At 43.1% G+C, this 27543-nt stretch overlaps 1 protein-coding gene across 1 annotated transcript in view; it reads left to right on the forward strand.

Annotated features, from left to right (window-relative positions):
* The window catches only part of dlgap3 (discs, large (Drosophila) homolog-associated protein 3), a 195178-nt gene extending 168687 nt beyond the window's left edge, over positions 1 to 26491 (forward strand). The window contains exons 3-13 of the mRNA XM_030740779.1: positions 9068 to 10230; positions 16236 to 16450; positions 17760 to 17862; positions 19170 to 19386; positions 20691 to 21229; positions 22232 to 22326; positions 23307 to 23526; positions 24721 to 25015; positions 25104 to 25195; positions 25394 to 25540; positions 26170 to 26491. Coding sequence (XP_030596639.1) covers positions 9142 to 10230; positions 16236 to 16450; positions 17760 to 17862; positions 19170 to 19386; positions 20691 to 21229; positions 22232 to 22326; positions 23307 to 23526; positions 24721 to 25015; positions 25104 to 25195; positions 25394 to 25540; positions 26170 to 26484 — 3327 coding nt within the window. The 5' untranslated portion in view covers positions 9068 to 9141 and the 3' untranslated portion in view covers positions 26485 to 26491. The remainder of the gene's footprint in view (positions 1 to 9067; positions 10231 to 16235; positions 16451 to 17759; positions 17863 to 19169; positions 19387 to 20690; positions 21230 to 22231; positions 22327 to 23306; positions 23527 to 24720; positions 25016 to 25103; positions 25196 to 25393; positions 25541 to 26169) is intronic.
* Positions 26492 to 27543: the final 1052 nt, after the last annotated feature.

Consider the following 27543-nt stretch of genomic DNA (forward strand, 5'->3'; position numbering starts at 1 on the left):
GTGTGGTCTTTTGCTGCTGTAGCCCATCTGCTTCAAGGCTTAATGTGCTGTGCATTTAGAGGTGGTCTTCTGCATATATACTTGATGTTTTCATAACAGCAAGTTGCACCCATGGAAGATTAGGATGACAATACATCTCTTAGATTTGTTTTTGAATTCCAGAGATGTATAAATGTGATATGATTTTCTGTACTGCCACCACACACACACGTCCCTGAAGTTGCTTTAAAAGAAAAGTTGTACTGACCCTCCACCACCTTTAAACTGACAGTGCTGGATTTGTTGAACATTTTCTGCCAACATACACTGAGTGAATATATAAGAATGAGAGACGGGAGTAGAATAATAAAGGGAAAACAAAGGTTTGTGCGAAGGAATATGGGAAGGATGAGAGGCAGGAAAACAGGGCAAGAGGAGGAGGAGACTGAGTGAGCGTGATAGAAGAATTGCCCCCTAGGCACTCTTCAATTTTGCCCTTATGATGGGAGCATATTTCCCCTGTGCTGTGGCCATCATCTCTTTTTCTTACACGCACACATTCACTGTCAAATTCCCTCTGCCTCTCATTCCAGCATTTCCCTTCTGCACTTCTTGCTGCATTTCTTCTCCCTTCTCTCTCTTTATTGTCCCTCATAGGCATTTCCAGCACCACTCAATTGTCCGCTGCCTTCACCAACAACTATTTCACTGTCTAGAGCGAGAATGCGGGCGCACATTTCTGTGAATGTGCAACCTACCTTTCCCCAGCACCGTGTCTATATATTAGCTTCTGCCAGTTCCCGCTGAAAAGGCTACTGTGACTTGTAGACTTGCACATGCACCCATTATATACACCTTTTTTTTCCATTTTTCTTAATGTTTCACTCCTTTTTTTCCCACCTCTGCCCTTCTCTCTGTATGCACAGAGCTAACGAGCTGCAGCTACAGCTTGGCTCTATAGTCATGTTTTTTATGGGTCCACTTCTCCAGGTCACCCTTGAAATGTTCCATCTTTCCCATCATCCCTGATTCTTTCTGGATCATGATGGGTTAGCTACGGCAGTTACTCGGCTGCCAGAGAACTGTGTGTGTGTGTGTGTGTGTGTGTGTGTGTGTGTGTGTGTGTGTGTGTGTGTGTGTGTGTGTGTGTGTGTGTGTGTGTGTGTGTGTGTGTGTGTGTGTGTGTGTGCGTGTGTGTGTTTGCATATCAGAGAAAGACAGTGGAAAAATGAAAATAGATCATTCATGGCTAAAAGCTGAGAAGAGCAAATCAGTCCTTCTGCCAGTTTCCCAGCATGCATGTCTCTGGCTGGCAAAGAAGGAAGTGTATGCCAACACATAGCTGAGCCAATCCTCTATTACTTCCTATTCCCATAGTCATACATTTCACTATTGTCTGTCCCGCTTGCCATTATGGGCTTGCAGAGTGCCTGTGGTTAATAGTATCTTTGAAGTACCAGCACATATGGACAGACACCAGACTGGTGAAAACTTTCCTATTGTTTGACTACAATTCTATAAGGGTTCTATGCAGTTCACCCCACTTTCTTAAATGGGTCGACGTATCTGCCTCAGACCACGTTGTAGCTTGGTTCATTGTATCTGCAGTCAAACAAAGCCAGTATTCAGGCACACAATACCCACTGCCTCGCAGCGTTAGCCCATTTCAATAAAAACCAAGGCTGCGGCTGCCTTGTCCAAATGATTGTCTGCTATTGTCCCCCATTAAGCTACTGGCTATAGAAAAAAATATGGGGAGAAATATTATAACTGCTAATTCATGTTCTACACAGATGAAACTGTATGACATTTTGATTTGAATTTTTGCTTTATTACAGAGAGTTAAAGGAAATTATCTAATCTCAGTGCATGCAAATTGTTAAGCTATTATTAAGCAGCTGAAAGCTAGCTTCGTTTTGTACTTAGCATCTATAAAAAGTAAAAAAAATTAAAAATAAGTTTGAAAATGCTGCATTGTACACTTACATGCCATGATTACTTCTTACCTTTTTTTTTCTCCCTTAAAAACACATGATTAAACAAAGAACACTATATAGAGATAAGTCCTGTTGATACAGGTGTACAAAATCAAGCACCTAGTCATGCAGTCTGTCTTTATAAACATTATTCTAAAGATGTCACTGAAGTTCCAATCCTCTTCTGACATTAAAATCAGCACCAAAACTGTGTACTGGGAGCTTCATGGCATGAGCTGCCATGACTGAGCAGCTGCTGGAGGTGTAATGTGTAGGTGGCCCAGTACTTTTGTTCATACAGGTTATAATGTCTCTTGTTCAGCCGTTACAGTTGTGGTGTGATGAAGTTTGTCACCTTTGGACAGAGTCAGACTAGCTGCTTCCTCCCATTTATTATTCAGTTCAATTCAGTTTTATTCATATAGCGGCAAATCACAACAACAATCGCCTCAAGGTGCTTTACATTGTAAGGTAAAACCCTACAGTAATACAAAGAAAACCCCAACAATGGTAAGTTAAGCTAAGCTAAGGTGTTAGCTAGCTATATTTACTGGAGGCCCATGGCCCATTCCTCTGGGCCCTGTTGCACAAAGCATGTTCAACAAATTCTGAGTTTAAAAATAAACTCTGAGTTGATCAACTCTGAGCTCGGCAACTCTGAGTTTTTGGGTTCAGAACAACTGATCAGAGTTAGTTTAATCAACTCTGAGTATATTCACCCCGAGTTAAGCATACGTACAGGTAGAGAAAGAAAGCCTTCAGCAATGAAGCTCCAAGACTATGATTCATCATGGCACTGAGTAAATAAAGACCAGAGCCTCCATTTTAATCCAGTGGACCAAGGAGTTTGAATATGTGTCAGTGTGCAGCATGAGGTTTATCTTAAAAACCAGGAGGGAACAAAAGACTAAATTAAAAACATAACAAAGAAGACCCAGGACCATTGCTCAATTAGAATCCTATATCAGACAAGAATGGCACAATATTCCTCTCCCAAACATCCAGCAACTGGTCTCCTGTGTTTCCAGAGAAGAGGGGATGCTAAACAGCGGTAAACATGGTACTTGAAATGTGCTGTTGCTATTGAATTCAAAATTACTTTATTTTTTTTCCTTTATAAAATTTTATGTTTCCTATATTCTATTAAAATATGGGTTTATGACATTTGCAGTTTGTTGCATTCAGTTTTTATTAACATTTTGCACAGCATCACAACTTTTTTAGATGTACTTCGTGTCTACTCCCCTCTTGTTTTATTGTTTTACTTTCGGCGTCCCGTCTGTTTCCTTTCTGTCTTCTTTTCTGTCCATGTGAGTTCAATTTTGTACTTTCAGATTTCTAAAGTTTGTGTTTTGTCATGTGACAAAGCCTCATTTTGCCATGCTAACTCACATACAGACTCACAAGGTGAAAACAATACCAGCCACTCCATAGTGGCTCATAACTGATTAGAGCTGATTAGAGCTGAAAATGTATCTAATCTGTGATTCAGTTTTTTTTCCCCCCTGCCCACAACAGGATTGCCATCTCAGTCTTTGGCTCAAGATGTGCCTGAAAATCTGTCATGATGCTTTTGATTTATCTTGTCTCCAGGCATGCAATAAAAAAAGAAAGCAAACTTTTATCAATTAGGCTTTTCCAGGTGTTGAATTTCACATTTCACTGATTTGAAACACCCTTTGACCTACTGCTGACAGAGACGGTGGAGAGCGGGCACACTCAGCTGTTAGCAAAGTGGGTCAGAGCAGCTGGCATGAGCACATGAATATTTAAAATGAAACAGCTCCAGACTGAAGCCTCTGTAACAATCACTTCGATGCCAAGGAGTGTTAAACAATAGCAGCATGTTGTACAGCTCCAACTGAGCAGTTACTGAATATTTCTGCCTACGCTGAAAGGAGGGGGAAGGTTATCCAAACAGTAATAGAATTACAGAAGGAAAACACAGACTAGAAGTCATCCCACCAGCTGTGCCACCGTTCGGTTCTCCGATCCAATCCATGTTTAAAAATCTGAGATTCTTTTAGAAACCAGATATAGATCATGTGCAAAGTTACAAGTGCAAGACAAGAATTTGGGAAAGGGTGCAAAGGTTCCAGGGCCCACACTTACTTTCAAAGTCCATCTTTGTTTTCATCTGAAATACTCCCCTACAAAGTTGACTGTAACTTGCTCTGTTGCAATGCTGCCAAGGTGACTAAAACTATCCACAAACAGACAGGGGGGGGGGCTTCATTTACAGTCTTGGATTGAATCACTGCAGAGCCTACACTGTAGTGGGCATTGTCACTGTTTGCAATTTTTTTTTTTTTTGCATTGCTTTTCCATCAACAGTGAAACTGAGCTGATCATGTTCACTTGGAGCTAATAAATACTGGACAACAGTTACTTTTCTTGAAAACGATATCAGAGGCGCAGCTATGCACGTACTGTCAGGGCTATGAAAACAAGAACACTGGCATATATCTGCACTGACAGAATACTAGCTATGGCACTGTGTAAGCTAGGTGCAATTACAGCCTTTTACAGTTTGCTTCAGTCTGCTAATCAATATACTGTGTTTACGAGGCATATTTCTATGAAGCAGATCAATCACAGCTGTTGAGGTCTGTGTCGCCGCAACATGTATTTACATTTCTGGGAAGGTGCATGTCAGACTACATAACAGGTTACAGCTGCACTGTGAGTTCATCGTTGTGCTATTATGACACGCACGAGCAAGAAAAATGAAAACAATACCTGCCACAGTTTCACAGCTGGTAAAGATAAATGCAAAAAGAAGGGAAAGCACATAGAATCGCTTTAATGAGTGGCATTTCATTAAGCTTTTAATTTGAAGAGTGTTGAACAGTTTGGAGAAGTGATGGGGTACAAGGATGAGATAGAAGAGCAGAGAAGAAGCACCTTAAAAGTCTGTTATTTGTTGTGTAAATAATACTATAGTACCGCAGTTATCTGAGAAGAAATGCATAGAAGAGAGCCCTGATGGATGACAGAGGCCATAAGCTGAATAATGGAAACAAACTTTGTAATTAACTCAACACAGAGTGCTGACAGGCAGAGGGCCAAACATACTGACAGGTTAAAAAAATGAAAATGAAAAAAATAAAAAAAGAAAGAATGAGAGCTGGGAAGGGAGAGACATGACTGGAGGATGGATAGAAGTAGGTCAGGAAGAGAGACTGAGAAGAAAGGGAGAAGTAGTGAAAGGGAAAGTAAGAAGGAAATAAAGAGAAAGTGACAGCCAAAGTTCAGATGTGTCTTTCATACCTTACTATCTTAGCGGTCTCTGTGTGCATATGTTTCTTTTTGGTGTGTGCGTGCGCAGCCACACATTGATGCGGTGTGTGTGCGTGTCATTGACTGACAGCTCCCAGCCAGCAGCTTGCTCCAGAGCCAAAGACTTCATAATAAACAGAACATGGTTTAATTTACTCCTTCAGGCAGCGTGGTGCTGCTCGCTTGGCTGTCTACTAGTGCAACCCACTGCATAAAATATAATTCTCAACAAGTTATTTGATATTGAATTCACATTCAACATTGAATCTTTTTTTTTAAAACATGAAATATCAACATTTATTTTGATATATAAGACAGAATACACAATTCATCCTTGGTGTTATCTGACCTGTACTCCTGACAGAAGAAATTGAAGTTTGTCCTCGTGCTGTGACAGCAGTACCTGCGTTAGAGTCGAGAGGGCATTTTGATTTGGGTCTGAATGCCGGGTTAGCTTCCACCTCACCATGTATATAACGAAAGAGGTACAAAATAGATGATCACGGCAATCTGCTAGCTACTAAAGCATTCAGAAGGTTTTCGGTCCAACCCTGCATACCTCAATTTTTATTATTACAGTATTTTAGTGACCAATTTCACCTTGCGACAGCAAGCAACATGATTTTTCCTAGAAAATGGTGGTTATCATGTCTTTAGGTCTGCATGACTGGGGCTTAGCAACCACAGCCAGTCGAGGAATACTGATTTTTCCTAGCGACCAATGGTGGCCAGGTGGTCGCCAACCTATCTCTAGGCCTAGAAATGCCCGACAGGCTAGCAGCTATCATATCTAAACATTTCCAACCTTCCTGTCACATGTACAGTTGTGGTCAGAAGTTTACATCCAGTCATTCCAGCCAACATCTTTAATGATTTTAAAAAACAAAAACTGGGTACAAAGTTTGAATTTATTCTGACCACATATGGTTGTTGCACTTCAATTGCTACAATTCATTTAAATTGGTTGGTTTGCTGCCACAGACCCATCTTTGATGCACAGTCTAAAAATTTTCAATAACATCAAGGTCGGAGTTTTGGGAAGGCCATTACAGAAGCATCATGTTAGCCTGCTTTATCCATTATAAAACCAGTTTTGATGTGTGTTTGGGATCATTGTCCTGTTGGAACATGCAACTATATCCACTTTTAACCATCTAGCTGGTGATTTGAGGTGAAGCTGAAGAATTTGGAGGTAGTCCTCCTTTATTCCTTCTACTTTGTGCACTGCACCAGTACCACTGGCAGCAAAACAGCTCCAGAGCATGATGCTACCACCCTTATGCTTGACAGTTGGTACACTGTTCTTAGGTTCGAAAGCCTTACCTTTATTCCTCCAGACATGCCTCTGTCATTGTGGCCAAATATGTCAATAGATTTGTCTGGACTGACAATAAAACTTTTCTCCAGACGACATTTGGTTTATCCATGTGGACAGTGTCGATTTTGGAGCAGGGGCTGCTTTCTTGGTTGCCACCCTCTCAGTCCATGGTGATGTAAAACTGGCTTCAATGTTGACAGTGACACTGGTGTTCCAGCAGTTTCCAGTTCATGGCAGGCATGAGCCTGGTGGTTCCTGAGTTATTCCTAACCAATTTCCTAACCAAGATGGTTGCTATCTTGGCTGGCCTTCACAAACTATAAACAAAAAAAGAGTTTGATCTGTAGGTGAATTTACATTAGTATCAATGGAGCCCCCCCCCCCCCTTTTTTTTTTAGAAAAAAAATTGTGATCTCTTTCTCAATGAATGTTTTAAAATCTGGTTATGTAATGTTGAATAATCGCCTACAGTATATTAGTTTGTACTGAAATGTTTGTGCTAATTATAGACCCAGAACACCACTTTTTTTTTTTTTAACTAGTGTAGCTAATAGAGTGAAACAGTAACAGTAACCAAACTGAATTTTGTTAGCTCCATTATCTTGGGGTTAAATATTGTGCTTTAATACTGCTGCAATGTTGAGATGTTTATGGAGGCACAAGGTCCACAATCAAAATTTTCAAGAAGTCATCACCTGCCACCTCATTTAAAATACCCTGTGCTGGAAACGAGACAAAGACACAGGCAACAATCGAAGGACAAAACACAGATAATAATGGTTCATAATATCACAGCTGCTGACTTCACTGACATCACTGTGATTGTTGACTGTTTTCACTACAACATGCAACGCATTGTACAGTAATGGCAGTACTGTTACATTTCCTCACAGGAATTGCTTGTCAAAGAGGAAAATACTCAGGTTTTATTTTTTGCAGTCAAATAAACACAAACCCACAGAGTTAATGAGAGGTGGCCCAATCCACCCAGGTGCCAAAGCTGTCTAAAATCTGTCCATGGTTGGATGCTGACTTGGAGAGGTCCATCGTCATGGCCACACCAATGACACGGCTAGATGTGGGTGAGCTTTCTGGGTGGCAGCTCTCATTCAGCCAATCAAGGCAAACAGGCCACGCTCTATTTAATGATTATCCCAGCATCTGTCCCCTATCTCTCATCTCCGCGTGAAAGCCGGCAAACACAAGTGCAAATACACTCGCAGGAGCTCAGTGAGTCCCATCCAGCCGAGCAGCTCGATTCTGGCTTGCATCGAGTAATTCAATCTCAATTTAATCAAATTTAGAAATGATGGCAAATGCTCGTGTGCATTATGAACAGGCTGTGTGCCTGTGATTCATTATATAGTTAGTGGAGAAGTGGTTAATAGAGGATGTGATTACACCAGCAGCAATTAATGCCAGTCCAATGAAATACATGATTACCACATTTGGAATGTAATCTCAGTTGTTATCTGTGCTGGGAAGAGAAAGGAAATCCAGAAATAGCCTTTATCGTGTTTACATTCTGTTTACTTTTACTTACAGTAGAAGCAAGGTTTTATTGCTGCTTGACAAGGTATGCTGGTTTCAATTCCTGCATTAGCTTTGTGGAGAAGATCCCATCATCCCACCACGTTTTCATCCTCTCGAGGCAACAGGAGGGTTGGTTTTCGCCGAGTCACTTGGATATCATGTTATTGCTCATTTGGTAATCAGGTACTGAAATCGCTCTGTGATGTGCTTGAATGCTTGCAGCCACTCTCTAGCTCCTTTGCATTAGGATGCAGGTAATCAATAAACACGCTGCTTTCCTCAGCTTTAAATCACAAGAATACTGAAAGACTCCCTGCAGGCTTGGACGGAGAAAATGACAGACAACACGGAGCGCTGGGCTGATGAATAAAACGATAAATGTCAGAGGGGAGCAAGAGCTGTTAGGTGGGGGAGAGGCACAACAGAGAGAGAGAGAAAGGCTAATATTCTTGATTTATCAGCCTGGCAGCCTTTGAGATGAATAGGAAGAAGAAAGCTGTCTCTGGCCGCTTATTGCAGCCCGTGGGATGAACGCTCACTGTTGCACTGTTTGTCTTTGGTTGGGTAAAAAATGAAGTGCAACATCAATAAAAATGTTAATCAGGGAAAGGAAAAAAGCATTGTTTTCACTTTCAATGTATGTATCCTCTTGACAGAAGAATGAAAACAATCCTGGCATCCATCAACAAAATCTATTTCATACCACAAATATCTCTCCACTGCACCGCCCACATTTGTGTCTCTTATCTTACCTTGTACCTGTACTCAAATAAAATCCTGGCTCTGCTCTGCTGACTCCTACGACATGGTTTTTATTTTAACAAAGTTAAGAAGGATGTTTATCCAAAAGGTTTTTTTTTGTTGTTTTTTTTTTTAAAAGCAGACAACCAAACAGTCTACAACACTGCAATTGTTCATTTGCTACACTTAAATAAAATGTGTTTACATGCCCTAAATTATTATTCCTCGTTTTTCTCACCAGGTGAGTGCGGTGCAGCCCTGTCACGCCCACAGCGCCCCCTTTCGGCCCGGACGGCACACCATGCCCCGGCGCCTATGAAAGGGTACCATGTCAGCCGAAGCATGTCTCAGCATTCCTCTGGTGGTGGCGGAGGAGGTCCCTGCCACTGCACGCCTGACGACTGCGACGGTCCAGGCAGAGACTACTACCATGGTCACAGCGATGGCCACTATTACCCTGGGGGAGGTCCGGTTGAGGCTCTGGCACTGGAGAGGCATCACTCCCGCTCGCACTCCCATAGTCACTCTGGAGGAGGCACCTTTCCCCGTTCCCACCCCAGCCAGCACCCACCTCTCCAGTCATTTGACTCTTGTGAAGAGTGCCTATCCTCAGGCCATGGGGGGAAGATGCATCGCATGCCCTCAAACATGATGGACCAGTTTGAGAAGCAGGTGCCCTTCCATCATGACGGCTTCCACACACTGCAATACCAACGCACTGCTAGTGGGGGTGCTGAGCAACGCAGCGAGAGCCCTTCAAGGATACGCCACTTGGTCAACTCGGTGCAGCGCCTCTTCGCCAAGTCCCATTCTCTGGAGGCACCATCCAAACGGGAGTACAACGGCACAAGGGGAGGAGGGGACTACCGGGGAGAGAGAGGGGGAGGCCACAGGAGTGGAGGGGAGGATGGCCACTACTCAGGCCACCAGTCTCGCTCTACTAGGCGGAACAAGTCTCGAGAACGTAGCAAGAGTGGAGACTCACGCCATGAGTCAGGCAGACGCCACCGCAGCAGGACAGCAGGCTGGTGGAGCTCTGATGACAACCTCGACAGTGACAGCAGCTACTTGGTAGGTGGGGGTAGGCCAGGGTATCCCAGAGGACATGAGAGCCTGGATGCTGCCATTCAGGAGCTCACCATGAAGAAGCCCAAGGAACGAGGCGGTGGACCGGGGTCTGGGGAGTGCATGGCCTGTACAACAATGGCTCTGGCAGGGAGTGAGGGAGGAGGAGGAGGACACCATGGGCATCACGGTCACTCCTTGAAGAGGAGCACCTGGTCAGCCATGACAGTGAGTCAGGCCAGAGAGGTGTATCCTTCTACCAGGGGAGGAGGAGGCTATGACAAAGCTCTGGTGCCAATGGAGAGCAAGCTCAAGGAGAGGACCTTCCACTATCTGCAGGTGTGTCTATGCCTACATATCAACAAACATGTAATCTATAACTGGCACACATCAAAAACTATTTTAATTTTTTCATAAAAGTCGTTTTTTTACGTTCTTTCAAATATAGGGTTAGGAAAGGGTTAAGGTTACCACCTATGATGACTGAGACATCAGACAGTTAAGCTTTACTTTGATGGCAGATTGCAAATAAAATATATTAACATTATATCCTGTTACATGTCATCTCAAATAGCCATCAAATTAAGATTTTTACTTTCTATTTTAAGCAAGAAATTTGACTTTTGTCTATACATCCATGATTAGTATGCTGATGGGAAATGTTACCGGGTAACCTGGTACAGACATATCTACAAAAAGTGTGGCCATCAGCTCCACCATAAGCTCCACCCTGAAAGTACTACCCCCTCTCCTGAGTAGGCACTTTTTGCTGAGTCAAACAACAGCCCTGTTTCCACTCAGGGTACCTGGGACATTTACTCCCAAAAACTTATTTTTAAGGAACTAAAAGATTCTCCAGGACTTCTGTTTTTCTCTGTGAAGATTAGGCTAATTAGTCCACTGACATGACGGCAAACGTTACTGCATGGAGGGTTTTGAATAAACTTCTCGGCCATCTCACATCATCTGCTTCTGTCTCTCTTCTCTGCTCTCAGTCTGTAATGGAGCTGCATCTCCATATGTATATTTGACAGCCAGTACAGATAGACACACACACACACACACACACACACACACACACACACACACACACACACACACACACACAGCACAGCTAGACAAGATGAAGCCTGCTCTTCAGTTATAACACAAATTCTGGCAATGCAACGCCTTCTCACAGGGTTGCGAGGAGGTATGGGCATGTATAGCTGTGTTTTAGAGCATAACTGCTGAGAAACAATCAGAAAATAGCACGTGTAGCACACAGCCGCATGTCGGTACTGGAAACACTTTGATTTAAGTGAGGGTCCTGCCTGTGTATAGTGTGCAGGAGGCACACTAGACGACCACTTGCCAGCTACGAATTCATCAAAATTGCACAAACTACCTCCAACTTTTTTCACATTGGTGCAAATTAGCCCAGTTGGACATCACACAGATTTTATATTAGGAAGCTGGCAGGTTAAGGATGGTTTAGTGTCTGATCTGACAGTCTTGGAAATTTATTTTCTCTGAGGATGGATTATCATGTCCACGGGCCCAGGGCACAAATTTGCCATGGGCAAAGAATATGCAGTGCGTGTGCACTTTATACACACTGAATTTGGCCACACAATAACACAAGGCAGCTTACGACTACACCCTGTATTCCTTTTGCTATTTTTAGTTGCTCCTACAGGACAATAGCTACAAGAACGTGCTTTAATCTAAATACACACACAGTGAAAAATGTCCTACATTGAGTCCCGACTTCCGACTGCCGACCTGCTCAGTGGACATTTCTCCTATAAACCATCCATGCTTTCCCCTTTTTTGATCACCAGACTTAAATTTGACTTATAATTTATGCACTGGAGTGGTGGCCTAGGGGAGAAGAAGAGGGTTCATCACTGAGAGGACCCTGGTTCAAATCCTCGGGCTGGCATCACTGTGGGTCCCTGAGCAAGCCCACCCCCCCAGGTTGCTTCCCGGGCGCCCTTTGGCTGCCCCCTGCTCCATGCTGTGCTGTGTGTACTACATACTCCATGTGTGTGATGGGTTAAATGCAGAGAATGAATTTCACTGCATGTAAATGTATGTGACAAATAAAGCTCTTTCTTCTTCTTCTCTTATGACTATGCTTTGATCGGCTAATTGACAACATTTGAAAAAGAAAAATAATTACACAATTTTAAAATCACAACAGAATTTTAAAATTCCTTTATACCAGTCTTTTAAAGACAATGATACACATCTTAAGGCAGTGCCTCTCATTGGCTCTACTTTGCCCATGCAGTAATCTTATGGTCTACGGCATGCTCACATGCACCTCCATCAGATAATGTCAGCTCATCACTGCAGGTAAAATTCCCATGAAAGTTAATTTAGGCTTTGTCCTTCCAAAGGTTCCTTGTTTCAGGAAAGGAAAAGCAGCTGTTTCCCCTAAAATTTTAATTTAGAACCTGTTTTTTCCACGGAAAAATATAAGTAAAGGTACTGAGTTCCTCAAAATTTCCTCTTCCTGCTATGGAAGCGTACCTTTTATAGCAACATCGCTTTTTTTTGTTTAACCCTAATCACTATGGGAAATATAGTTTCCTAAGCTCAGATCAGCAAATTGGAAGAAGAAAATACAAACCTTATGCAATTAGCACATTTTTATTCATAGATGGGTAAGATCTAATAACACAATAGGCAAAAAACAAAAATTTTTGAAGTGCATAAAAACCTTTTTTTATAAAAGTGTAATAAAAAAGTGAATGGTAGAGATTTCTCATGGTTAAATGTCTGCCTAGGAGTCCCGATGGACTGTCCTGGCATTTGCTGTGAGTCAGAAAACAATAATCATTTTCACCCAACATGTTATTTACCTGTCCCTTACAACAGTCAGTTACCTGCTTTCTGTCAACATGCTCTAGCTTGAATCTGGCACCTACAATTTTCCAAGCACCCGTTCACTTATTTTATCTCCTAAAATGGCAACAAAGGTTAATTAATGGCCATTATTGGCCATTTTTGGCTGTTACAGTCGACCTAAAAAGGCATCTCAGAGAGAGCACACACGCACACACACACACAAACACACACGAGCATAAATACACAAACCTCCAGCTGTGTTGAGGTAGAGCTGCCATGCAGGCTGTGTTTCTACGGAAACAGCAGGTAGCCACAGGAGTCCCTGGTGTTTTTCCAACTCTCATCCTTTAGACACAGCTGAGGTCTGCTGATAGAAGAGACAGAGAGACCAGGGTCGTCTGTGTGTGTGTGTTTGTGTGTGAATTCATGCTTTTCTGAAGACAAACCCCACACAGTTTGCTCCTGTCCTTTAGGCTCCCATTACAGTCCCACCTTAGGACATGAAATGAACTTCCCCTGCTGCAGCTTTTCTCATATCTCCAGGTGTCACAGGCGGTTTTGGGAGGAGTAGAGCGATAGTGTGTTGAGTGAATTTTGTGCTGGGCTTAGATGTGCTGTGGCAGGCCAGATTGATCCATGGCTTCAGAGCAGACAGCTTACTGGAGCTGCAGATATAAAGCTGTTCAGGTCTGTTTCACCAGGATGAAATGGCAGGACTAACAGCAGCACAGGTACAGCAACTTCAAATTGAAGCCACCTGAGAAAGCAAGAGCAGATATCGTGCATCCAACAACTGCCTTTAAACTCTATTACTTGTATATAAAAGGTGGCACTTGTAATGAAAGACTGACAAAGAGTTTATATTGTAAGGTAAAGGGTCTGCAATATTAGTGAGAGAACCCCAGTGATCAGGCAGTCACCTCTGAATGAGCACTTGGCCACAGAGGAGAGGAAGAACTGCCTTTCAACAGGAAGTGACTGCCAGCTCAGGGAGGGGCCGCCATGTGCTCCAACCAGTTTGGGGGTGAGGGGAAAGTGAAGAGTAAAAAAAAGGAGTATAAAGTGTCCACATATGGGACAAAATACAAAGTGCAGGACAAAGTAAACACAAAGTTACTGTCATGCAGTAGGATATATCCAGCCTTAACTATAATTTAATCTAAATAGTTTCAGGCCTAATCTTAAAAGCAGAGAGAATGCCTGTCCCCTGAACCCAAATTGGGAGCTTTCTCCACATTAGGACTGGACTCTAATTTGGCTCTGTATCTGCTGGATTTATGCCAACAGTGACAACTGAAGCATTACAGGGTCAGTCTACATCTTGTATGTTATTTCTATGTGTAAAAATTGTACATACAAGTTTATACTAACAAGACCACACTGGGTTGTTGCTCAGGTTTCCTGCAAAGAGCCAGAACAGACTCCGAATAAATGTAAGTGAATCTTCACAAGTCAGCGGTCAGAGGCAAAGGGACATGTGCAAGCTTTCCCCCACGGCGTCAGCGCCAATCATGATGTGTGGCATCAGAACCTGATGCTCACCATTCCCTAAGCCTCTCACCTTCCCGTCAGCCTGTGTGTGATAGATAAGAAATGATTAAAAAAGAAAAGGGGGAGAGAAAAAAAGCTGAATACGGAGCAAAAGAAATGAAATGAAGAGAGAAGCGGTGAGAGACAAAGAGAGCGAGAAAAGATGACTGTAGAGGGATCTAGAGACAGTAAAGCAAGCTCAGGGATAGGAATGAGATAAAAGAGGTGATGGTAGCCAAGGGGCAAAGCAAGAAGAGGAGAAAAAGAGGTGTTTGAGGAAATGAGAGAGATAGTGGAAGGCCACGGGGATCGCCAGATTAGGCTGAATCATCTTTTAAGTGATGACCTTAAAAACACACACTCAGCTGGATGCCAAACCTCCAGGGCCTCAACTACGTGTGTGTCCATGTGGGCGTAGGTGTTTTCATTTGGTGCCCTTTCATATACAAACATATACATGCTTGTATATAAAACTGCTCCTCATCACATTTACACAAAAAAAAAAATTTAAAGTGAAAGACTGAAATATCCTTCAGCAAAAACAGCTGCTGTTAGTTTGTCTCTTGTAGTTCTTTGTTTTAGGATTCTGACTCAAAAGACTCAAATGTTACGTTAGCAACATGCCTGCCTCGCATTAATCCCCACACAAATTTAGAAATTATCTGAGAAAGATGCTAGTCGAGACATTTTTCTTGCTTCCTGTAATTTGAGACCGACACAGCAGCTCTCCGAAGTGTTGCACATGTTGCTTTCTGTCCAGCGAACATGTAAAAATGTCACTGCTAATCCATTAGCCACGGCAGCTTTTGGGGCAGTCACTTGTTAAATGTGTTGTTTTAAGTCATCTTATTTCCCCAAAGTAAACAAAAAGTCATGTTTGAAGCTTTAAAGACAAGAACTGAGACGCGTGATGTGTTTCACTCTCGCTGTAGCTGCTGGATTTTGACTTAGTTGTACTTGGTACCCATTCACTTTTGGGTTGCCTCTAAATTGCTAAAATTGCAAAACTTTCACAGATATTCCATGATCTCTGGTTGGCACAATGCTGCTCATCTCTTCCTGGGTGTACAACACCCCTTTAGTTATGAAAAGTCATGCATTTTACATGAGGGCCGCAGTGGGAACTTGTCAGTGTAATTCTTTGGTTTAATTTCATTGCTTCTTAATATTTCTCTGTGTTGTCTTCCCCTTTAGTCTCTTGTCTTGGTCGCATTGCTGTGTTCATTCTTTATTTTGTTTTCCCATTAGAGTCATTTGCTCGTCTGCCTTCGAAGTCTGAAGTCTGTTAAACTGCTTCTCTGTTTCATGTTTTGCCACCGCGTACATGTCTCTTTCCCTCTCTGTGTCGCCGCTCCTGCCCTCTCCGTCTCGTCTACCTGCTTATTTATTCGCGCTCAGTCTGTCGGCTTTTGAGCTCACGTTGTTTTTTTCCTTCTCTGCATCAGTGTTTTTCCAGCTGTCAGAGTTTCTCTCTCTCTGTAAGTCCCTTCGTGCTATTCTCTCTCTCTTTAACATCATTGCTCATGTATGCATACACGTGCATGTGCGTGCGTGTGCGAGCACGAGCGCAGTCGAGTTATCGGTGGTGTTTGCTCTCCAAACCTCAAAGCTGTGTGCATGTGTGCCTTTATTACTGTAATAAACATTTTACCGTCTGAGGTGTGAAATATTTTTCGATTAAGAAATATATTTCTGTTTTGAGAAGCCTTCAGATCTCAATAACAGATATTGAGAAGAAACTGCATCTTCAATATCTCAACGGTGATCGATTCACACTGACTAATTTCTTTTCCCGTAACAGTGGGTGTAGGAGGAGGAATGCATACTTACTTTGAACTCATTTTGACAGTTTAACCTACTAAAACCACATGGTTGTTACATTTTTATTCACTAAGTGTTGCAATTTTCAGATCAGTCCAAGTTGGTCATTTTTTTATGGTGACTGTGTGAATGTTTGGGTGAATGTAAATGTGCCTCAGGTCCCTTCAGAAGACTGGGGAGGTGGTTATAGCAGTGGCAACGCAGCTGACAGCGGAGGGGAGATTCCGTGCCGACGTATGCGGAGCGGCAGCTACATCAAGGCCATGGGCGATGATGACAGCGCCGACTCGGACACGAGTCCCAAAGCCTCGCCCAAATCCACGCTGATCGCCCAAAGGGATGCCTTCAGACGCTCTATCAGCATGGATCAAAGGTCAAATGGCACAAACTCAGCTTTTGTATTCATGCTGAAATACAAGACCCTTTAGTCACCACGCTGGATTTAAAATAAATACGTTTATTCTGTTTTTTGTTTTGGGGGGGTAAGCAGTCCAAATGCAGCATAACACATCGAGTAGGAATTGCACAGATGTGACAACAGTGCACAATACAATACAGACACAGACAGAGCTGACAAAGCCAAAAAAAAAAAAAATCTGGAACAAAATGTAAAAACCAAAATGCTAACATTTCCCCATGGAAGGATTTTTGTTATTTTTTTATTTGTTTGTTTGAGTGTTTTTTTGTTTTTTGTTTTTTTTTTTTAGAATTCATTCCTTTTCTGTAACTTTATAAGCGGTTGCAGCTTAAATACACCTTTGAGGTATTCTTTAAATGTGGACATATCTTATTTTTCACAGTATGAGTGAAGCTACAAAACCATCGGATTGTTTCCCAAAGCTTCATAAAATCTATTATACGGGCTAAGCCTCTCTGCTTGGAAAAAAACCTGCCATGCAAAATCCATACCTTCAGTTTGTAACATGACCTCACATTTAAAGCTGATGTCTCCAAATGCAGGCTAGGATAACTATTAATTTCAGAGTCACAGAAGATTCAGATTCATTATACATTATAAACAGAAACTGATCCAGTAATGCCCTAATAGCAAGCTCTTGGTGACAGTGCAGTGAATAAAAGAGCACAGAGGACTAATAAACATCAAATAGGACAAAACACATTGTGTTCTGTACACATGTTTCCACACTCTGTGTGAGACTGATCGAGTGCCCCTTTAAGATATGGATAAAGATCTGCTTCTGTAACATTCAAACATCATTTATTGAGACAATTTCAGACCATGACTCTTCAAACTGAAACAAAACCCCAAGCCTGCTGTAAACATCACTATAACGATCCCATCAGCATCATTAATGTTCTTCTGTTATGCGGTGAATACTTTAATATCGACAAACCTTCTTGGAAACCTTTTCACATTTAACTGTTGCGCTACTTGAACAACATGATAACTACTGCAATGTTCTGACTCTTCAAATAAAATCAACCAAAATCCCGGTTCCCTAATTGGCATGGAAATGCACCATCACAGCACGCGAAATGACTCCAGCTGGCTCAGTTATCGCACATGATACGCTCAATTTTTATTTGATGGCTCACCAAATGGTGAGCTGTTTGTGTTACAAGCATTTTTTTTTTTACAAAAAGTAGCAGAGCAAGTGGCTGACAAGTTTACAGCCACACAATAGCACCAGTACTGACAGTTACGTTTGTGTTTATTCCAGGTACTCGTGTAAGCAGTGTACAGATTCCTACCCTAACAACAGAACCGCACCCAAGACCCACACCCGCTCACGTAGCTATACCCGCTCTTTGACCAGCACACAGGTAACAAGTAACAGGGTTCGTCTGCGTTCGGTTCAGTGGTGCTTAAAAGTATTCCTGAAACCCCCTTGAATTTTTCAATTTTTCTGCATAAATATGACCTAAAATATCTGTTCCGGGACCTTTCGTGTGCATATATGAAACGCATAAGGCAGCAAGCCTGCAGTACAGAACAAAGTAGGCACGGATCACAACAGATTTGACGTTGATTACATCAGATACAGCATGAAAGGCAGAGTTGGGATGAAGGTGGATTGTAAAGTACCCTCAGATGTCTTCAACTGCAGGCAGGCTGAAGCAGTATAAACGGTGCATATTTTATGAGATGTTAATGTTCAGAAGGGTATCAGTGGAGGCATTAGCTGATGTGGGCTGGCACTGTGGATTGCACCTGAGCTGCACTGAACTAATGGAAAGCTCAATTTGACTCGGTCATTTGTTTATTGAGGAAAACGAGGCAATATTGCATATCTGCGAGGAGGTAAAGCACGCGAGCCTCATTGATTAGCAGTTAATTTGAAGCTGAAATTAGATTCAGGGGTTTTCAATCAATGGTATGACAATCAGGAGAGGGACGGGACTGGGTCAAAGGTGATTTCTGACGAACTTTCTTCTGGAAAAGATTTAGATCAATCCAATCCACAGTCAAACAGACTGTGTTTAGATGGAGGAAATTCAAGACCATTGTTACTCTCCAAAGGAGTGGTCATCCTGCAAAGATCCCTCAGCTGTGAGGTATGTTATAGAAAAATCTGCAATCAGAATGACATCAGCAAATGCTAAAGGAAAACATCAGGATATTTGTCATGAACTAAATCTCAAGAGAAAGTGGGTGATGCAGCAAGACAAGTATGTTTTTCTGCCAAAGAAATGTTAAAGAAGAATAAAGTTCATGTTTTGGAATGCACAATTCCTGACCTTTATCCAACAGAAATATTATGGAAGGACCTGAAGGGTGCAGTCCTTGTGAGAAAGGTGAATGTGTTCTAAATTGAGTGTAACATTTCTGAAAGTCGATTTGCTTCAACAGTTACTGAAAGTACGTAGTAGGATGCTGAAACCAGATATTAAAGGGTCAGAAAAAATGAATATTTGAGTTTCCTCATTAATAGAGTCTAATTTCTATTGTTTTAGGACTTGTGTTAAGCTGGGATTACTTTATAGGACATATTTATGTAGAAAATGGGGGGAAAAAAAAAAAGAGTTCACAAACTTTCAAGCACCACTTTATTTGGAGATTTAAATAATGCGTTTTACATCAGTACACTGCAGTATTTCTCATTCGTTTCACCTTCCCACTCATCCTCCAGCTCGGAGAGACGTTGAACCGTCAGTTTGAAGCTGTGTGTGGGACCATGTTCGGGGAGGTGGAGTCTCAAGCTGTTGAGGCCCTGGATCTTCCAGGAGTGTTCCGCACTCGCAGCCACAGCTACGTTCGCGCCATCCAGGCCGGATGTTCCCAGGACGACGACTGCCTCTCTGTCTTTTCCATGTCTGGCCCCCAGGGAAGCATCAAGGGTGGGGCCGGTGAGTGTGCGGTTTGAGTTTGTCTTTGTGGAGCATTTGGATGTGCGGCTGCCTTTTATGTGGCTGCAACGCGGTGGGAGACACAGCGGGAGATGGAATTTTATGACAGCCTGTGACTGTTCACGTTGACAAAAGCAAATCTACACACACACACACACACACACACACACACACACACACACACACACACGCACAGCCACTCACATTCATTGCACAGCTGCATCCATTTTTAATATACAGCCTTTTCTTTTCTTCACTATTCTTTCAACCTCTAATGAGCTGTGTTTTTTCAGCCCTCTCCTCCTCTGTGTTTGTGCATACATATGCATGCTATAGGCTCAGATGTGCGCGCATGTTACGTTTGTGCATGCTCTTTGTTCTGTGCCATCTCTGTCTTGCCTTTGTGTCTCATCTCTCTCCGATCACCCTCTCCTGTTTGATTGCAGGTTTCACAGGCTCAGAAATAGGTAAAGGAACCCGTGTGATTATGATGAGAGCTCAGTCTCTCCAGCTGCTTTTGTCTCCGTCTTTCTGTCTGGATCTCTTCCTGGTGTGGTCTCATTTCCATTTCGCCCCCTTTTGCCATCACTCTTGATGATGTTTGTTTTGACAATTCTTCCCAATAATGCTTAAGCCCTAATATTCAGCAGTTTTATTTGCCATAAAATCCCTCCAGTGTTTCCTAAAGCCTCTGTGAAGTGTCATCTACATCAAGCACAAGCACTTCCCCAGCACACAAACTCACACAACATTGAGTATGCACACACGGGAGGTTTAGACTGAGCATCTTTACACTGAAAATAAACTCTGTTCATATGCATTTAAAGAAACTGTGAGTGAGACTCAGTGTGTGCGTCTTTGTAAAATGTTTCTCTCAGGAAATTGCTTTATCTTTTTCAGAGTTCAGTTAGCTGCAGGGAAGAGGTTTTCACTTCTGTCTTTTCCACCACTTCACTCTCTGCCATGAAATCTATACCAAAAGCATTTTTTGTTGTTGTTGTTTTTTTTGTTTGTTTTTTAATGAAAAGAAGTTGCACCTTTGTATCTTTCTGTTCCTTCTTATTTTGGAATTCATCCTTAATGGCTTCGTTGTTTTCTCTCCTCCTTTCTGTATGGTTTTGCCTCCATTTGTCAACCCCTTTCCTACTTTTCTCACTCCTTAACTTTCCTGTCACATTCTCCTTCCAGTCTGTCCTTTTTGTAAGTATCCACCTCCCCCACTCCCTGTTGATATATTACCTATTTTACTTTAACAGCCCACTGTGCCTCTGTCTTCCTTTTCCCCTGCTCTTCTGACACTTCAGTCTTTCCTTATCGTAAAGGTGCTCCTCCTCCACTCCCACCACGCATGTCGAAGTCTTCACTTTCGGTGCGAGCCCAGAGCAGCACAGAGTCCACCCAGGATGCCTACTTCCAGAGCAGCGGGCAGTTGGTCTCGAGCGCTGGTCCCGGACGCCCCAAGCAGCACAGCAACTCCGTGGACCTGGGTAACTCTGACGGGCCATCAGGGCGCACCTCCAGAGGAGGCTACTACACCGGCAGTGGGCCTGGGCGTTCCCGACAGCACAGTAACTCTGCGGAGAGCCTGGATGGGGTTAGGGGCTCAAGGGAGCTGGTGCCCTATGGAGGGGGTCCTGGAGTTGGGGTGAGGGCCAAACACAGCAGCTCAGCTGACAGTCTGCTGGAGGGGCCACCGAGGCCAGCCAGAGAGAGGGACAGCAGGGTAGGAGGCAGCCTGGGAAAATCAGCCTCTCTGCCTCAAAACAGCATAATACTGAGTAAAGGTGGAGGGCAGGACGAAGGGCGCGGAGTCAGAAAGTGGAGGCCATCCATAGCTGTCCAGGTGAGAGAAAGAACAGTTTATCTATATGAAATATGCCTGTCAGGTTTGTTTTGTTGTTGTTGTTATGTTTTAATTTATTTAGATTAATAATTTCTTTTGTAAGTATAAAAGATGTTAGAAAAATAGTGAAAAAAACCTCAAGTCTTCAAATTGCTTGTTTCGGTTAAACTCAATTCTTTGCCCACAAATCCAAATTCAATTTTCAATGATACGAACATGAAAGAGCAGCAAATCCTCACACTTACCAAGCTTGAACAGTAGTTTTAAAAGTACGAGTAGGTTTGCGCATTTGAACTAATCACTGTGCCGACGTCCCCTCTGTTCTTTCCGAGGATGTTTGGTGTTTTTGCTTGATGAATAACTTAAATTTACAGATGCTAATTTTATACTCAGCTAAGCCAAAAGAGGAAAAAAAAATGGTTTCAGCACCAATCAAAATACAGTCTATTTACACAATGAACATGCATGAGAGTTAGTAGTGCCAAACCACTCTCAGCGCCATGTGAAGACTTTAAGTTTTTTCTAATATCTGTGCCAAGCTAAGTTATTCAAATCCTAACTATAGATCCATAATTAGCACACAGGCTTGGGAGTGGCATCAATATTCTTCTACAGAGCTACACTTCTGCATTACTTTTGATAAGGACATACCCTCTAATGCACATGTGTTAAATTTGAAGGCACACCCAACAGCTGAACAAACAGGGAGCCTCAACATTGGTTTTGATAGTCACAGGGAAATAAAAACTGCATGTATAGATTCACCAGACAAACTTAATTAAAACACACACAACTCAGAGGTTTGGACTCTTTCCTCAAAGTCAAATAGCTTAAGTTATATTTTTATTATGCAATAATGGATAACACAGTGCAACAGAATGGCCGCATCACATGTTTCCTCTTTCTGCTGTTCATTGGGAGCAAGGAGATTTCTATTTGAGATCTGCTGAGTGTAAAGTCTCTCCACTCTGAGTGTGGTGCTTGTGTCTTCTTCTGCCACAGGTGGACAGCTCAGAGACCCTCTCAGATTCAGATGCAGAGGGCAAAGCTCTAACAGAGGTCCACTCTGTAGGAGTCCAAGTGGAAGATGACAAAAGGTAACAGGAAACTAAAAATCAAAGCAGCGAGAAATTACTCATCTTTGAAATCTATTCCAAACTTGAGTTGTTTATTTTGCCTGACATTTAAGCTACTTTCATTATAAAAAAAACAAACTTGCAAACTAAGATGAGTGTTTATTTATTTCACTAATTTGTCTTTGCTCTGAAATGTGTGGCTTCATCAGGAACTTTTGGTCTTTGCACAGTAATTTATGTGAATAATTTTAATTTATAATTTGAGAAAGCCTCCATCTCCTGAGCGCCCAACAGAGCAGCCACCTATGGTTGATTTCTAGGCTAGATCCTATTATTTCATTTAACATTTCATCAGAGATCACAGCTTGAACTCAGTAACACTTTCTTCCAAGAATGTCTTGTTTTTCGCCATTAGCGAGTGTAACCATGACTACTGCAAATCATACACTCAACATGACTTTCACACGTGACTCAACCCATCTCCTAATTATATCCAGCTTTGCCTGCGGGTCAGATTTGCACACTGGCAGCATCACATACTTCCAAACTCCCGAGCAGTTTGTGATCATGCATCCTTTAACAATGCCCCACCACCACCACACCCGGTCGTCAAGCATGACAGCGTGACATCGGGCGAGAAAACAGCAGACTTATAACGGAAATCTGAGTCACCCCTCATCAGACAGGAGAGGAGGGTGAGGAAGAGGAGGAGGTGGGGTATAAACTTGTAAAAGAGTAAACAATCATTACCAAGTCCACCAACATGACATTTGCACACACTGGTGCGTCATATGCCAGAGGATTTAGCAGGACTTCTCACAACCAAGTGAGTAGTAGTGACTGCGGTGACAGCACAACCCTACTCAAACAAGAACGTGCAATCACTAGAAGCCAAGAATTGAAGCAAAAAATAAATAAATAAATACTTGAAAAAGGCATTTGCGTACAGTCCTCTGTGTGACTCGATTTCTCTGGGCCTGCAGTGACTCCCTGTCTTGCAGGCGAGCTCGTTTCAAGCGCTCCAACAGCGTGACGGCGAGCGTGCAGGCCGACCTGGACCCTGAGAGCTTCCCGGGGCTGAGCATCGCTGTGCCGACGCAGGACAAGAGCCTCCAGTTTGGCTGCTCCTTTCAAAGGCACTCATCTGAGCCCGAGTCTGCTAGTCAGTACACTGAGTGCCATCGCACCGTCCACACACAGGGACAGTGGGCCTACAAAGAGGTAGGTCTTCAACAGCTCTCCTCACTGATTAAAGGTAGCTGTGGCCTCATCAGTCTCTAAAAGAAATCTTTAGACTTGAATGTTCCCAGTGGCTTAATTTAGACATTGTGAATGAGAGAGTCCTTATATGTGTGTGATTATTTCTAAAGGTGTAACACTGACAGCAGTAGGTGGGAACAGAGTGCATGAAGACAACACGTTCAGATGTTTTCAGGGTAATGAGTAGGAATGCATGGCACGGGTGTGCATCCAGTGTTTAGTAACCTGGAAACTGAGCAATAAAGAGACATTTTCTTCTTTATAGAAAATCTAAAAAGCAACATTTTTTATGAATATTTTGGGACCCGAGCTACTCATTTGCTAGGAGACTTGACAGATCATCCTTGGGGCTGAGAGTAATATAGAGAGAGACAGTTGAAGGCACCTGGAGGCTGATTTTCTCTAGTCTTGTTAGATTTTATACCGTCAAGGTTGAAATGTAATTTGTTCAAGTGCCGTATTTATACAGATTTGAGGTATCTGTGCAGTGATTTCGTCATTTTATGCTTCCACTCCACAAGATTTCTGAGGGAAAGAGTTTGACAGCTTTGATTACTAGCTACCTGTTAAATTATGATTCATACACACAAAATATTAACATTAGCTGGCAGAAAGCATGTTGATATAACATCTTACCTGGCACATTAACTCCCAGATAACCCCCCCACCCCACCTGAATACCTGGGTCTGCTAGCTTGCATTCTTCACCCTTCCTGCCTTCAGGAGCACATATCTTTCTCTTACTGGCACTATCTCTGAAGTAAAACCTTTTAATAGCAATGCTCTAGTGTTGGCCATGAGCATGTCCTTGAGCATTTGTATGACACTTAAAAACATTACTCAATAGTTCTATTCATGATTAAAAATAAAAAATCTCACTGGGTATCTTTAAACTGGATCAAAGGTGGAGTCCCTCAAAAAAAAAACAAAGCTTGCAGGTTTTGCTTTGTAGATCAGTTAAAATTTTTTGTGCCTTATTCATATTGACTACATTGATTCACACAGTGGGTAGATCCACCTCATTTTATTACTGAATATGAGGCTTTAGTGTAGCTGCAGTATTTGCATTCTTTCATTCATTTGTATACAGAGTGGCTGAAGTTTTGCTGTGGAGCCATTCTGGATGGTCCAAATATTGTTCTTATGTTATTCCAGGACTTTATCCAGACTGGCTACACCACTGAGGCCTGTCAAGCTGACACGCGGCCCCACCAGCAACCACACTTGCCTCCACGTTCCCACTCTCCTCTCCCCATTACCTCTGAGCGAGCTTGGGCGGGCACACCATCCCTAGAGGGTCCCCGGAGCCTGCCTGACTCAGGTCGAGCCTCGCCCTGCATGAGAGATGGAGAGTTCTTCTTACGCCTGCTGCAGACAGAGGTAGAAAGGATGGAGGGCTGGTGCCAGAACATGGAGAGAGAAGCAGAGGAGAATGAACTTCCAGAGGAGAGTGAGTGTGAGAGGATGACTGGAGACAAAGATTAACAATGAATAATTCTTGGGTTTCTCAAGCTGCGTGTGCGCTCTTTCCCTCCTAGTTCTCGAACTGATTCGAAATGCAGTTGGCAGTGCCCAGATGCTCATGTCTCAGAAAGTCCAGCAGTTCTTCCGCCTCTGCCAACAGAGTGTGGTGAGTATATGTGATTGCATGCAAAATCATGACAACACACATTACATATGGTGCATGATTTTTGCTGTGATTCGCTGTCATTAAAGGGCTAGATGTGCTTGGCTGCAAACACCCCCCACTGGTGAAATTGGTCTACAAATCCCAGTGTAATACTTTGTCACCCCTTACTTGTTAAGTCCTGTCTCCCTGCACACCCAGGACCCATCAGCCTACCCTCAGCCCACGTCTCAGGATCTGGCTGCCTTCTGGGACCTGCTCCAGCTCAATATAGAGGATGTCAGGGTCAAGTTTCAGGATCTCCAGAGGCTGAAGGACTCTGGTTGGAGGCTTCCGCCTGAAAAGAAGGTGAGAGACCCGGGGGTCCAAACCACCCTGGTTTCCCTTCAACACTCCCCCAGAGCTAAGATGGCAGTGTGCAGGCGAATAGCGCAGATGGTTGTGCCCTCCAAGCCTTTGCAGGCTGTGAAAATACAGAACAGCAAGAGGAACTGAGCCGAGCTGCCCACAAGACTGTGAAATCCAAATGTGCTAGAAATTTTTTTGCATTTAATGCAGCGTATTACATTATTCTCTATATAGGTTTGGCTACTCACTGATCAACATTATTCAGTCAACAACAAACTAACAGTTGTTTCTCTTTTCTTCTTTTTCTTTGTGCATTACCTCTGTTTACCTTCTCATTTCATTGCCTTTTACTTCACCCAACGCCAACGCATGCTGAGATGGGTTTTTTTTGCTGATTTTTATGTGGGTTGTCGTTATGTCTCGGTCCATGATTCTTCCTCACTTGAATTTTTGCCCTTTATGTTGGACTTTCTTACTTTTTTGTTTTTTTCATTCTCTTTGTATCTCCCTATATCTCCTCTTGTTTTTGCATGGGATTCCTTTTACACACCATACAAAACCTTTTTTTCCCCCACCACCCAACTCTGTTAATCCGCTACCTGTTCACCTGATCACCACGACTGGGCTAGGAGGACAAGAAGCTTCCTCCACCCTTACCAAAGAAGCCAGCAGGTGGGGTGAGTGGCAGCCTCCGGGCTGATAGCGTTGGGGATGGGGTTGTCGGAGGTGGAGGAGGTGGGTCAGGGGGCCTGGTGGTGCCTCGCGTCGGTGGGCACACCCTACCCATCAGGGAGAAGTCAATGGACCTCGGGGACCGTCAGAGGACAGAAGCGAGGAGGCGGCTGCTGCAGACCAGGCGCACTGCCTCCTTCAGGCAGAACTCGGCCACAGAGAGTGCCGACAGTATCGAGATCTACATCCCTGAAGCCCAGACTCGACTCTGAACACCGAGCTGAGGTGTTTCCCTCCCACCTTCTCATTCATCCTCACCCCCTGCAAAGCTGGCCTGTGCACCAATCTCAGTCTGTCTCCAAGCCCAGTTTTGGATCCCCTCGCTGTTAATGCGCTACTCCCCTCAGCATTTCCATCAAAATCAGTTATCATACTCATTAAACAAGCAATGACAGCCATTTTAGTGTCTTGAAATTTGGATATTTTACTGACACAGAGGCCTAAACATGAAATGGTAGCTAGCTAGCAGACATTTTTAAGTCTCTGAATTTCTTTTTTTTTTTTTTAATTAATATTATGGATGAAAACAACAGTCCACTTTTATAATCAACCAAGGTTCACGCAGTAGTAGCATGCCTGTGCGCGTTTGCCGAGCACATCTCCATCACTGAAAATAAAGGGCTCAACAGGTACAAGACCTCATACAGAATCTCCCTGTGTGGATGCCGTGTGCAGTAAAACCTGATCCTTATTCTTTGTGAGGTTTCTTAATCACATATAAGACATGTCCATTCGCTTTACTGATGCTACCAGTGTGGATGAACAAACATGGATGAATTCAGCATCAATTCTAATGCCCTTAAAAATCAGATGGCTGGCAAACCCCAAAGAACAGCCCCCCCCCCCCCGGTCACTGTCAGCCAACTACAGTTTGCACCTTTCACCCAGGTGCCATCTGTCCACAGCGGCACTCAGTCAGAATATGAAATCACTTTAAGTCTCTCAAATCCTGTGTTTTCTTTGACTACCCTCAGCATTCAGCAGTGAGGCTGTTTGAATGTGCAAGTGCTATTTGTACATAGAGTGGACACTCATGTTTGCCAGAAGGAGCTTTTGCAGTGTAGCATCACAGCCTTGACAGTTAGAGCATTGCAGACACACACGAAAAGGAAAAAAAAAAAAATAGGGGAGAGAGCTGTTTGCTTCTTATGTAGTCCTTCTGAAGTTTCAAGCGTTCAGGGGAAGGCTTTCTGTGAGCTTTTAGGGGAATATATTTCTGAGGCTTTTCAGGACTTTGCTGAGAAGGCCCCCTTTTTCACTGTGAGACTATA

The sequence above is a fragment of the Archocentrus centrarchus genome, chromosome 11 (genome assembly GCF_007364275.1).
Source record: "Archocentrus centrarchus isolate MPI-CPG fArcCen1 chromosome 11, fArcCen1, whole genome shotgun sequence".
Lineage (NCBI taxonomy): Eukaryota > Metazoa > Chordata > Actinopteri > Cichliformes > Cichlidae > Archocentrus > Archocentrus centrarchus.